General features: G+C 49.3%; 1 protein-coding gene across 5 annotated transcripts in view; it reads left to right on the top strand.

The window, feature by feature from the left end:
- RGS3 (regulator of G protein signaling 3) overlaps positions 1-13852 on the top strand; it is a 176130-nt gene that overhangs the window by 124067 nt on the left and 38211 nt on the right. For 2 of the 5 annotated variants that reach the window (XM_037798592.1, XM_037798596.1), the window contains one exon: positions 2241-10130. The exons of the other annotated variants lie outside the window; for them this stretch is intronic. In XM_037798592.1, the coding sequence (XP_037654520.1) occupies positions 2241-2348 (108 nt within the window). In that variant the 3' untranslated portion in view covers positions 2349-10130. Of the gene's footprint in view, positions 1-2240; positions 10131-13852 lie in introns of those variants that run through there. 5 annotated transcript variants of the gene reach the window in all.

The raw sequence follows: 13852 nt of genomic DNA, 5'->3' as shown, positions 1-13852 counted from the left end.
TCGGGATGGCCGTGGACTTCCTTCTCAAGGGCCAGGCCACCACCTTTCTGCTCAGGTTGCCGTTCTCCAGAGGAGAGGGAAGGCCAGGCAGGGCTCAGAGATGGGCCTCTTGCTTGTCAGGCAGAAAATGCCCTGCCTGACCAATTTGAGTCCTGTGGAGTAGTCCGCCCGTTCACGCCCTTTCTTTGTTCTTTCTGTGAATACTCCTGCTTCTGCTGAACAGTGTCAAATGCTGCCTAAGCCACCCCACAGCTCAAATGCCTCTGGGGAAAGTGGGGCTGGCAAGGCAACTTCCCAAACTTTCATGCTACCCTGTCCTGCCCCCTGTCGCCTGCTGCTTGAAATAATGTGTTTTGCTGTCAACTTGGGGTGGGGTGTCTTCAAACATCTCAAGGAATGCAAAGTTCTCCCCAAATCTGTACAATGTACTAAATGTGGTTTGCCCTGAAAATTAAATAGATAGTTTTGGGGAGGACGAGGGAGTTGGAGGAGGTCAGACTCCAAGAACAACAGGGAGGCAGGTGCACCCCACCTGCTGCGTGACCTTTGGCAGTGGCTTCCCGCTGGGGCCTCAGTGGTCCCATCTGGGCCTTTGTCAGGTGGTGCTTCCCAGCTCCCTGAGCCTTGTGATCTTCATGAAAGCTGAGGGCATGGGGTCACCCAGTCCCCATTAGAGAACCACACCCTAAAGATTTCTGTGCAACTTGATCTTCTGTAAAATCTGCTGCCTTTAGGGGCCAGGTGCATTCCCCTCTGTGGTCAGGGGTGTGGGCACAGCTTCCTTGTCCTGTGTCCAAGGTGCCTGTGGCCTTCAGCCTTGCAGTGTGGGGTTCCCAGCTGTGGCTGGGAGGGCAGCAGCCAGATTGCATCCCTGCCCTGGGGGCCCCATCTCCTTTGTCCTGTCCACTGGTAGCTGACCACAGTAAGCAGGAGGCTGCTCCGGATGGGCCCCTGGGCTCTCTCTCTTTCTGTAGGAGTCACCCGCTTCCTTTCCTTTCCCAGCTTTCTTCTCCTGCTCACCATCCTCTTCCTCATCCTCGGAACTCGCCCTCTCCCTTGCTTTATGACCTATTCCTGGAGGGAACCTTCCTTTCTTTTTCCACCTGGGATAACTTTGACTAAATCCCTGCCAGGAGGAGTGAGGAGATGGTTCTAAACTACTGAATCAGAACTGGTCCTACCTCCGGCCATTGAGGTTTTAAGATAGTTGAGAAAGCTGATATCGATTATTGGGTTATTAAACCAAATCTCTATTATAAATGCCTGACCTGGGCCCAGCACGAGTTTAGGTCCTTTGGGGTCACAGAAATGAGCGAGACCTGGTCCCTGTCATTACAGAATTCTCCTTCTAACCAGAGTGTGGTGACAAGGGCACCAGAGTGGCAATCCAGGCATTGAAGCCGTGCACAGCAGGTCCTTTGAATGGCAGTGTGGGGTCTTGGCCACACATTCACCCACTCGGTGAACCTGTGCTGAGCACCTGTCATGTGCCCGGCACCGGGCTGGGCACTAGGAAGCATTCTGAGCAGTGAAGGCTTTTACCCGGGACCTCGGGGATGCGAGGGGCTGTGCAGAGTGCAAGAACTGGCCCCACACTCGGGATGGGCCTGGGCTCCGTGTGGGAATAGAGAGATGAATGTGTCACCCTTTCCTTGGGAGATTGCAGACCAGTGGCAGAGACAATCATGTCCACAGATAGTTCAAAATAAACGTAGCAAGTGATGTGGGAGGTGCAAACTCTTGGCACGTTGAATCCTTGGCGGGACACTGAGGTTTTTTCATCAGTAACGTGGATGGAATAACAGGGTGCTTGGGAGGATTACACATGTAGTGTGCTTAGCAAAGCGTCTTCTGCATAAGAAAGCACCCCATGAGCTAGCTCTTGTTGTCATTATTATTATTTTAAAGTGATGTCTGTATAGGAAAATCCAAGTGGTGGCCTTGTTTACTGAAGCTGAATGTTGACGACTGCTCCATGTCAATTCCTGGTGGCCATCGTCTGTATTCCGGGACCCAGGCAGGGAACAGAGGCCTCTGGGGTCTGCTCTGGCTGTCACACTTCTCCCAGTTGTGATGCCGAGGTGGGTGCCACCTTGTCATCTCCGTTGGGGCAACTAGAGACAGCCCTGGAGCAGCGTGGGTCCGTCTCAGTGCCTTAGAAAGCAGCAAAGGCAGGTCCTGGAGTCGGCCGCCGGCCTGAGTAGACAGCAAGCTAATTCCAGTTCTGTCTGGTTCCACAGAAACTCCACCCTTACGGCTCTCTCCAGCAGGAGATGGGGCCGGTCAACTCAACCAATGCCACCCAGGATAGAAGCTTTACCTCAGCAGGACAGACTCTGATTGGCTGAGCAAACCTAAGGGCGGGACTCTGCTTCTGGCAACTTAACCCTTTCTTGGGCATCCCCTACCACACAGTAACCCCACGTCAACTGGACCCCAAACTGAGGACCACGGTGGTGGGCCCATGTCATCCAAAGGGATGGCCCGAAGGGTGTGTGTGGACTGGCATCAGAAGGACTCAGTGGTGTGAGAGGTCCGATGGGCACATGCACACTGGCACCAGAAAATCCCCGATGGAGAAGACTCAGAAGCTTATCCCTTCAAGGAAGGAGGTGAAATGGCAGCTGGGCTTCCGGGTGGATCCAGCACCCGCCTTGGGGGCAGTGGGAGAGGCTGGGAGAGGTCACCCTGGACAGAGAAGAGCACCATGATCCACTGCTGCTGGAAGATGTCTCTACCCATTCATTCATTCTTCATCTGTACCACTCATTCATTCATTCATCCAGTGGATATTTGGGGGACATCTAGTTTATGCCCAGCTCTGCACTAGGAGCTGGGGATACTGTGGAGAACAAGGTGGATGTGGCTCTGCCCTCAGCACGATATCGGGCCTAGGAGGGAGCGAGCCATTGAATCAGTCAACACCAACACATACACACACACACACACACACACACACACACACACACACACACACACTTGATTACAAACTGGGAAAGCCAAGGAAGGAAAACAGATTATGTTAAGAGAATATTGTTTAGAATTGCTGTGTGTTCATGCGTGTGTGTGCATGTATGTGTGTGTGAACATGATTTTAAAGCTGAGACCTGCAGGCCAGAAAGGAGTTAGCTAGTTAAGGACTTTGGAAAGAGGGTCCCAGCTGCCTGCAATGGCATGAAAAGAGTATCTGAGGTGGGAGGAGCTTGGGAGACAAGGCTGTGTGGCCGTGAGGAGAAAAAGAGGTGGGTAGGGCCAGATGATGCTGGTCTTTGGCAGTTAATGTTTTATTGATTTCATTCTAAGTACAGTGTGAAGCCATCAAAGACTTTGCAAAAGGGTGTCTGAGAGTCTCAGGTAATTTTCCAGATCAGAGAGCAGATAGGAGGGGCCCAAGCGGGTGTGAGGAGACCAGTTAGGGAGTCTCTTCAGGGGAGGAGTGACAGTGGCCTGTCTAGAGGGCGGCTAGAGGTGTGGTTACATGAACGCCAGGCCCTGGGGCGCAGCGAGTTCTCCCCCTCTCCTTCATTCTCCGCGTCTGGCTCTCTCAGTGGTCAGAGTGAACACTCGACTCGGACCTTCCTCACAGAGCCTCCAGCTGGCCAGGCCTGAGCTGGGGGCCCGGGCTGAGTTCCGGGAGCGTCCCTGGGAGTTGGGAGCAGTGGGCCCTCAGCCTGGGCAAGGTGGGAAAGCACATGGCCCTGTAGGCCTCAGTAGGGGTTCCTCTGGTTTGTTTTCTGCGGGTCTCCCAAGGGCTAGTGAATGGGGCTGGGTGTGGCTCAGCCCCTCTAGTGGAGGCTGTCCTGCTGCAAGGCTGAAGCCAGCCTACCATGGGGACAGTGATGGGCACCCTTATCCCCTTTCCCAACTGCCATGACCCAAAGGGAGGGAGGCCTGAGGCCACGCGCACAAAAGAACATCTGTCGGGTCAGGGTCATTGGCATGGGAAAAGCAGGCTGGAGGGGCTGGAGAGATGGCTCAGGCCGGATAAGCCCTGATCCTTGGACACGCTGGGTTGTGTCCTGTAAGACCTTCCCAGCGTCTCCTGAGAGGGGCTCTTGTGGTTTTGTGAGTTTGCTCAGCTGCTTTGGCCACTTGAACCCCAAAAAGGGTGTCTCAGAAGAGAATATGTCCCTTATCCCCCACATACCCCCCTTCCCAGCTTGGAAAGATGAGACGTGTGGGGTCAGCAGTCTATCAGGAGGCGGGGCCAGCAGATGCCCTGCCCAGTGGGGGCTGGGCTCTGTGAGAGATGCACAGGCTCCCAGCCACGGCTCAGCCCACGGGGTTAACTTGAGAGGCTGAGCAGCAAGCTGCACTTTGATTTCATTTGATTCCCTTACCAATGACATTAAGGGGTGCCTGAGGCCCAGGAGCACCACCCATCTGGGAAGGCAGCAGCTCATCTGTCTACCAGCCAGGTGCAGAGGAAGGAGCTCTGACCTCAAGGAATTGGAGACTCTGAACAAATGCAGCACCCAATCCTGGGCCCAGGGCTTTGCTCCCAGCTCGTCCTGACAGGCGGCTGCTTCAAGTGGATGCCCACGTCCGGGCTCCGGGCCCGGCTGGCCGCAGGGGAAGCGGACATCAGCACCCGGTGGGCGGCGGGCAGGTCTGCCCACCGACTGTGGTGAGCCACAGCGCCATCACCGCTTGCCTCGCAAATCGATGAGACAATTAATTTGGCTCCATGGGCTGGAGAAGATGAAATATGACTTGGTGGCCACTGCTCTTCAGCCTCCCAGACCCTCCCACCTGTCCAGGATGATGAACAAGCTATCGAGATTGCATTTAAGAGGCATAATCACGGGAAGCACTGCCCAGCCCCTCCCCGCCACATCCATCACATCAGCTAAGAGGCACACAATGGCCTCTTTCCTGATGGGCCGATTGTCTTGGGTTGGTGTCTGGGGCCCAGGAGCTGGGAGGAGGGGAGCACAACCATTTATTGTTGAAAAGGCCATCTGTGCAATTTGAATACAAAGTGATCCTTTTAGTCCCCCCACCCCACCCCACTCCAGTGATCCCGTTTGCAGGTTTTCTTATGTCTCCTGCTCTGGGTGTTTGAAATTCTCTCCTCTGAAATGCCTTTCCTGGGAGCCATCAAGCCTGGGTCTCTGCTGGCCTGGGTCTTTTGGCCCTTTGTCACTGGAGACAACGTGGACCTATTGGAAATAATGATGATATTTGTTTATGTCTGTCTTGGTTTTTATTCTTTATTTAAAAACTTTTTTTCCCCATAAATTCTGCCACCAAAGCTTTTGTTTCTCATACTCGGTACCAAGAATGCTCTGCAAAGTGAAGGTGCAGGCTTTTGGCAGCATGCGTGGGAGGGTTCCCCGCAGTTGGAGCCCCAGAGGCCTGCATGGGCTTTGGTAATGGCAACTGGGTCCCCAGGCATTATCTGCCCTAGGCCTGCCCGTTTGACAGATGAGGGGACCATGGTTCAGAGAGGTTAAATGATTTGCTCAAGGTCACACAGCTGATAAGAGGCTGAGCTAGTCACCAAACCAAGGCCTTTCCACCTCTCCAGATGCAAAGGTTTTCCTTTTAGGAATGGAAACAAGGGAAATCAGTCATCTCTTGGAGGAGGATATCTGACTTGTCAGAAGTTGTGGTGCATTCAATGTCTAGAGGGGATACTTTTACTTTTAGGATAAATAAAATAAGATGCCTTCTTTACCCAGTGAAGAATAAACTTCCAGAATTCACTTCCCTGAGAGGTGGCTCAGGCTAAAAAGATAACATCTTCATGCAAGATTTAAAGGAAGTCTGATGAGAAAGGCAAGGTTGAGCTCCTTAAACAGGCTTGCAGAGGGATTTGGGGCGGTCTGGTATGTCCCGTCCCCTTTTGAGTTTGGCTTTCAAGAGGATGAGCAGACTCATTGTTGGGGTACCGGGAAGCTAAAGGGGCATTGGCCAAAGGCAGAAAGCGACAGCTTCAGGTTCAGGCCTGGGTACAAAAGGAGGCTCTTTGACCTGAGCCAGTGCAGGGTGGGGAGAAAACCTGCCCTCTCTGGCTCCACCGGGTTTGGTGCCCAGATTTCGCTATTGGACTGATATTTCCAGTTTAAGTGGACGAGTAACTGGGAATCAAACGGTTTAGATTTCAGACATCTCCCAAAGAAGCAGCCTCTTTTCCCTAAAAAGCTCAGCTGTCTTCCTGTCTGCCTCCAGCCTTCTTCCCTCCCTCTCTTTGGCTGCAAAAAGCTCTCTGCTGCTCTGGCTGGGGATAGACTGCCGCCTTCGACGTCTTGCCCTCGGTGCCAGCCATGTTGCTACTCAAGGAAGACAGCACATTTCTTCCCTCTATCCTGTCTTGACTTTGTCTTCCTAAGCCTTACCCTGAACAGGGGCATCGTCTTCTGATTTGTTCTTGATCCTTGGTTCAAAGGTAAAATGCTACTACCATTTTACCAGGTAATTTTTAGCAAGCACTTTTCCTATGAGCCAGGCACGAGGTTAAGCTTTTACCTACATTATCTCATTTAATCCTCATCACAACCTCAGAGTGTTATCCCCATTATGTGCCCAATTTATAGATGAGCCCACTGAGCCTTAATGAAGTTAAGAAACTTTCCCAAGGTCTTGCAGCTAGTGGGTAGCCAGGATTGGAACCTGGGCAGCCTGGTTCCAGAGCTTTTGACTCCTCAGCTATACTGCTTTCCAGCAATTGTGGACCACCCAGGCTGGGAGGGGCTGGGGAGACTGAGCAGCCACCTCAGCTTACAGACCATTCTGGGAGACCGTTGTCTTCAGAATAAAGCCCAGGTGTTGGCTGACTCTCCAGGCTCTCCCCAGTCCCACCACACTCTTGCTTTGCCCCCTACACTGGATTATTGCCTCCTCTCTAAACTCACCACGCGCATTCACAATTGGGCTGTTTCTTCCATCTGACATTGCCTGCCCTTCTTTGCTGTTCCTGCCGGGTGCAAACCTCCTTAACCTTCAAGGCTTAGCCTCACTGGCACCGCCTCCGGGACACTTTCTCAGGCGTGCATCAGCAGCCATCGCTTCCCCCTCTGTGGTTCTGTAGCATTTGTTCATCCTTAGCATGTCACGTCAGGCAGTCTCACCTGTAAGACCATGAGCTCCTTGGGAGCAAGTGGAGATCATGTTTTATTTATCTTCTATTTTCTTATTGCCTGTTCCTTCGTCAAATTGAATTAGGTCATCCAGTTCAACTCTCTTGTGTTCTGGAATCTAGACGCGGGAACTAAGGCTCAGAAGGAGAAAGCCACCTGTTAAGAGTCATGGGGCAAACTAGTGTCAGAGCTGGGACCAGAACTCAGTTCTCTTGGCCCAGAGCTTTTCCTGTTGCACGTCAGCTTTGTAGGGACCAGAGCATGATCCCCACTTGGTTTATTAAGCAATCCTGGCCAGGCTCACTCAGGGTCATGATCATCACTGTATTCCCACGCCAACTCCTGGGTCTCCTTGGAGGGAAAGGAGGCCTGCTCAGGACCACTCCTGTGGTTCTCTCTCCCAGGCTTGGGGATGGGTTGTTCCCCTTTCACTGAGGCCCTCTCCCTTAGAGAAAACCAGAATAGAATTCTGAAGATCTTCATTCTAATGCTGATTTTCCTGGTAATTCACTGTGACCTTGGACAAGTTACTTCACCTCTTATATCATTAGTTTTTTAATTAAAAAAAAAAAATGAGGTTATTGAACTAAATGATCTCCAGGAGTTATCTGATTCCAAAACATAAGGATATAAAGATAAATATAAAGTACCCCCCCACACTCCCCACCCCAGAAAGGATGAAGAATTGGTTCAGGTTCTTCATCACAGCCACTGTCTCAAGCCGCTTGTGGTGGTCCATTGAATCAGTTCTCTGAGGGGTTTCAGAGGGGAGAGTAGACAGAGTCCAAACCCTCAGGACTCTTAACAGGCTCAAGGGAGAAAGAAAACAGACATCTGAGTCTTCACATTGAAACAAGAGTATGTGTGTGGATATGTGGAAATATGCATATGGGTCAGTAGTCATCATGTAGACGTAAAACATAGCTGTATCTGTGGTTCTCATACAGTAAGAGGTCCTGATCATAGACACCCAAATTATAAGCACACTCCTGCCCCCTCCTCACCCAAAAGTGCCTCTTTCCTGGTTCCCCCTTTGGAGGCCAGCACATGGAGCTCACCACCCCAGTATCTTCCAACATCCCTCATTCCCTTCCTCTCAGATGGAGGGGTACACGCTGGATTCTTTTGCTTGAACTTCACATGCATGTGTATGCAAGAATATGCTTTAACCATCCCAATTGCCCGTCTCTGCCATAAGGCTCAGTTCCAAATGAAATTTGTGGAAATCGAGAAGAGCCTTTAGTTTCTGGTATGGTCAGAAGACTCCTTCAGACTCTTCCCCAGAAGTTGCCATTGACTTTCTCATGGCCTTTAAAACACATCTTCTTTTGCACAAACAACACTATTTAAGATAAATTTCCTAAAAAGCTGTCTTTTGATGTTAGTAGTTTTCTGTTTTGCTTAAATTCTACTCTTGCAATAAATCCAGTTGGCTGTTGTTTCTCCTTGGTGGAAGAATGTTAAGGGGTCAGTTGGCTAGCCCAGGAAGGTGGCCACTACTTACAACACAGTTTTCAACAGGAAAATGCATTCCAGGGTGCAACACATACTCAAAGGCAGAGGATATAGTGTTTATTTTATGAGCACCAGAAAATTTTTGTAGAACCATAGAATCCTTGAGCTGAAAGGGCCCTGCACCACCTCCCTCCCAAAATAAATTGACTAGCAAGCAGATTTGTAGAAACCAAGGTCAAGAAAGGTGTAAAACCTTGGTCAAGGACACACAGACAGTGCTCGAGCTGGAACTAGGACCCAATAACCTGACTTCTAGCCCAGTGCTCCTCTTTCAGTGACTTTTGAAGCTTCTGCCAGGTTGGAGGCTGGGGGTGCAGGGGCACAGATGGCCTTAGAGGAGCTCTCGCCACCTCACTTAGCAGCCCAGTGTGTTGTCGGGAAATGTAAGCCACCACTTAGGGCTGTAATGGAAAGAGTGAGAAATCAGCCCAGCTCATGGTGTGGGGCGAGGTTGTCTAGTCGGCTAGCTTGTCTATAAATTCCTGGTGTGTCCTTGCTGGAGCGGAATGAATGGGGCTGCTGTGTCTTACCTGGAGCTCCAGGCAAGCAGGACCGGCAGAGATGTTCCCTGTGGTCTGTCCCCAAAATAGCAGTGGAAATGGAGCTCAGGGAAAGAGGAAGGGGTGCCTCGGGAGTCGGATGGGGCGCCTCACCCCTTTCCCCTTCCTGCCAGGCCCTGCATGAGGAAGTCCCACAGATTCACAGAATTTGAGGCCTGGGAGAGTCCTGGAGCCATCGTGCCTCACACCCCTTCCTCCTACAGATGAGGAGGCCCCAGAGGCCCAGGGAGGGGAAGGGACTGGCTGGCGGTCACCAAGCCCAGGGAGAAGGTCCAGGATGGCACACTGCTTTACTCCTGCTGTTTCAGCGGGGTGGCTGCAGGCCTTGTGAGGTTTTCTCTCACCGTCTCTGGGCGCCCACAGGGCCTGGGAACTCCTGGGGCCGGATGTGGTCCGGCTTCCTGAGAGTCGTCCAGCAGGCGAGGCGTCCCCCGGCCAGTCGGCCCTGGGCCCTGACCTCAGCCAGCTGACCTGCCAGCACCACGCCTTCACCGCACTGGTGTCCCCACCCTTGCTGACTTGGCCTTCTGTCGCCCCTGCACTGTCTGCAGGGAAGGAGGCAAGTGCAAAATGCGCACGTAGTAGGTACTGGTCAGTAGAAGCTGTCATCACGAAATCCAGTGGGGAAGGTGGGCTTGGGTTTCTGCAACCCCCTTCCTGGGAGTCTCCATCCAAAGGGGCATGGAGGTGATTTTGTGTATGTGTGTATGTGTGTGTGTGTACTCTTGTTGTTTATTATGAAGAAAACATTTAATACAGATGAACGAGGAGGAAGAAATCAAGTTCACCCTTAATCCCAGCACCCAGAGATAACCTGTTAGCATTTTGGAGTGTAGCCTGTCATTTATACACACATATATCTTATTTGCAAATTGGGGTTTACTGGTGTGCATAATTTTCTAACCTGCTTTTTTCCATTTAACAATGTAGTGCTTTATGTTTCCGTGTCAATAAATATTCTTTTGCAACGTCACTGTTAATGCCTGTGGAGTATTTCATTGTGTAAATGAAATATACTTTATTTAAATAATCTCCAGGAGTTGAGCATTTAGATTATTTCCAATTTTTCATTGTTACAAAAAAATGAGATAAAAATATTTGTAGGTACATCTTGACATCCCAGCATCCAATTAAATGCCTTGTACGTCTTTGACCCTCAACAAATATTTGTTGAATGAATGAGAATTTTGTTAGACTAAATTCCTAGTAGTAGAATTTCTGGGTTAAAGGGTAAATATTTTTTAAAAAGTTTTTTGATCCCTGTTGCCAAATTGCACTCCAGGAAGATTGTACCAATTTACAATCCCACCTTTGGGTGACCAACTTTTCCCAGTTTGCCTGAGACTTTCCTGGGTTTAGCAATGAAATATTTTGAAATCAATTCTTGTTTTGGTCGTACTTTCTAAGACCTTTCCCACCCCAAGATGATAAATAATATAAGAATATTCTATATTTTTCAGGTACTTTTATCCTTTTGTTTTTTACGTTTAGATTTTTTTTAACTCATCTGCAATTAATTTAATGCCTGGTGTCAGAACTCTCATTTTTTCCCTGATTGACCAGTTTTTCCAACTTCTTATTTTGAATTACACTTCCTTTTCTTACTGATTTGAAGTGCTACCTTATCTTAGAACAAATTTCCACATTGTGGGCTGGTTTCTGAATCTGTTGCCTCCCTCATTTGTCTATCACTACATCATGTTGAGACTGTTTTAGTCCTATTCACCATCCCATTATTCTTCTGCAAAATTTCCCTTGAAGTTATACACCCTAATTCTAGTCTGCTAGTGGTTTTACCCTTACCTTTCCACAAACATATTTCAATATCAAGAATTACCCCAGGCCTGTAATAGTGTGACCTCACCTCCTACCACTTCAGCTGCCTATACTCCTCTTTGCTTTCTTGCACCTCTCTTGGATATTGGCTGAAATCATCTGGAGTTTTAGTTTCTCATTGTTAGTATTTTTAAATATTAGTTCTCTTGTTTTAAGAATCATTTAGACTTGCATTCAACTTCTCAATTATGTTATCAGTAGTTAAGTCAATAGATGTTACTGGTTTCTTTGCTTGCCACTGTTTTTTGTACACACCTGTCTTAGTTGTCCAGGCTGCTGTGACATATACGACACAATGGATTGGTTTAAATGATGGGCACTTATTGGCTCATGGTTTTGAGGCTAGGGGAAGTCTAAAATCGAGGCATCAGCAAGGCAATGCTTTCTCCCCATAGCCTGTAGCATTCTGGTGCTGGCTGCCGGTGATCCCTTGGGTTCCTTGGTGCACCTGAAACATGACGATGCCCCTTCCTTTCTCTTCTGGCTTCCGTCTCCTCCCCAGGGAATGACTGACTTTCTCTAACTATGTCTGAATTGCTTCTGCCTATGAAGGACTCCAGCAATCTGGATTAAGGTCCACCCTCATTCAGCTGGACCACACCTTAGCTAAAATAACATCTTCAAGAGTCCTATTTCCACCTGTTCACACCCACAGGAATGTGGATTAAGATTAAGTATATGCCCAAATTGATATCAGTTCAATCTACCACAACCACATCATCTCTTTCTTGACTTCTTTATGTTGATTCATTTTTTTTTTTTTGTCTGGAGAGGTTTCTCAAGTAATTTTTTCAGAAAGGGTCTGTGGGTGGTGTACTTTCTGAGTCCTCCTGTGTCTGAAAATACTCAACCAGTGCTTGAGTCATACTTCCCTGAGTAGAGAATTCTAGGCTAACAGTCCTTCTCCCCCAGAAACCTGAGAGCAGTGATCTGTGGTCTCCTGGCATTTACTGCTGTAAGAAGTGCAATGCCCACTTGATTCTCTCAAAGTTATTTATGGAAACAAGTAGGATTTTTCTTTCCAATTTGGAATTCAGAAATTTCACCTGATTTTTTCCAGTTGTTTGTTCTTTTGGTTATTTTCCCTGGTGGTAGCTAGGTTTCAGTCTGAAGACCCAAGTCTTCCATTAGTTCAGGGAAATTTTCTGTCATCATTCTATGTGTTCAGTCCCTTCTTTTGGAAATTCCTACTATTATTACTAATAATAACAATGGCAGCCAAATCTATGGCACATGCTTTCCTTCTGTTAAGACATCTCATCTACCCACCATTGTTATTATCCCCCTTATTATATATGAGAAAACAAAGGAAAAGAGAACTTAAATAGATTGTACCAGGTCTCACAGCTGGGAGGCAGAGGCTATGATCCAAACCCAGGCATCTGGCTCCAGAGCTTCTGTCCTTAGCTATTGCGCCATACTCCCTGCCTATCAACTCAATCCCCAAACCTGACCCTGACCCCAAATATCCTGCAGTGAAAATGGTTGGTGTTGGTAGCCAGAGCCTCTATGGCCAAGGGAGAAAACGTGGGATTGCTGGAATGATGGAACTGGAAATAGGTGAGGATACTGAGGTACGGAGAGGAGCAGGGCTTGTCAAAGGTCCCCCAGTGAATTTAGAGCTCGAAATCAGCTCCTCCCTCCTTTTCCCACTAACTCAGCCATCCGTGTCCCTGGGGCGACTGCCTGGCCTCTCTGGATCTCCCTGTTCCTTTAGTCTTCCCTCTAAAAAGCAGCCAAGACTGATCTTCTGTAGCGCACAATCGGCCACCTTCTCACTGCCCAGAGGTTCTGCTTGCCTATAGAATAAACACTAAGCTCCTTGTCTCAATGTTGAAGGGCTCCTACCCCTTTCATTTTCATCATTCTTTCATTCCTTCATTTATTGAGAAGGAGCTGTTTGTTGAGTGACTGCATGAACAAACATTTTTAGAGTGCCTGTTGTGTGTCAGACATTTCTGAGTACTGGTGATATCATGTGGATTGCTTAGGAATCTTCCAGTTGCAAGTCACAAGAACCCAACTCAAAATAGCTTCACCACGAAATGGAACTTACCAGATTATGGAGGGTAGCCCTCAGGAATAGTTGGATTCGGGGGTTGAGCAATGTTACCAAGAACTGGCTTTGCCCCCTCCATCTCTTGGTTCTTCCTCCGTATGTGTTGGCTCACTCCCTTAGTGAGTGGTGGACCTTACTGGGGTTATGGCCTTACAGTTTGACTCCCTCAACCATTTTAATAATAGTCCCGGACCAGAGTCTCATTGCCTATCCCAAAACCAGTCACAACAGAATGGGACGAGCTGAGCAGCTGAGGCCTGGGTCACCCGTTCATCCCTGGAGTGGGAGACGGGTCAGCCCCATGTGAATCAGCTGGTGTGAGAGTGAGGGAGGGAAGGGTGGTTCCTCGGGGAAAGTCCTATGATGAGGAGGGATGAATGGAGGCTGGATAGGCAAAACCTCAGATGTCTTCTACTCAGAAGTGTACAAACCAACACATGCTCATCCCCGTAGACCTGCAAGTCTGTTGTGTGTTTGTGTGTGTGTGTGTGTGTGTGTGTGTGTGTGTGTGTGTGTGTTGGGGGGGGTATTGCGATGATGGGGGGGGTAATTGGAGGAGAGACAGATGCCAACCAAATATAAACGATATAGGACAGATTCATGACAGTTGTGATGGGGCCCAATGAGAGCACCTGTCGGGAGGACCTGGTCAGGAACTTTAGGAAAGTTCTGGAGGCAGGGGCTGGGCACAGGGTGCAGTATACGCAAGGACCTTAAAGCAGGTGGGTGTGGGGGTAGGAGTGTGGAAGGGGCAGGGCCAGGGGCAGGGCATGAGGGTCTGCGATAAGCCTTACAACTTC

The sequence above is a fragment of the Choloepus didactylus genome, chromosome 10, assembly GCF_015220235.1.
Source record: "Choloepus didactylus isolate mChoDid1 chromosome 10, mChoDid1.pri, whole genome shotgun sequence".
Taxonomy (NCBI): Eukaryota; Metazoa; Chordata; class Mammalia; order Pilosa; family Megalonychidae; genus Choloepus; species Choloepus didactylus.
Note: the sequence above shows the minus strand (reverse complement) of the source record. Positions and strands in the feature narration are given on the sequence as shown.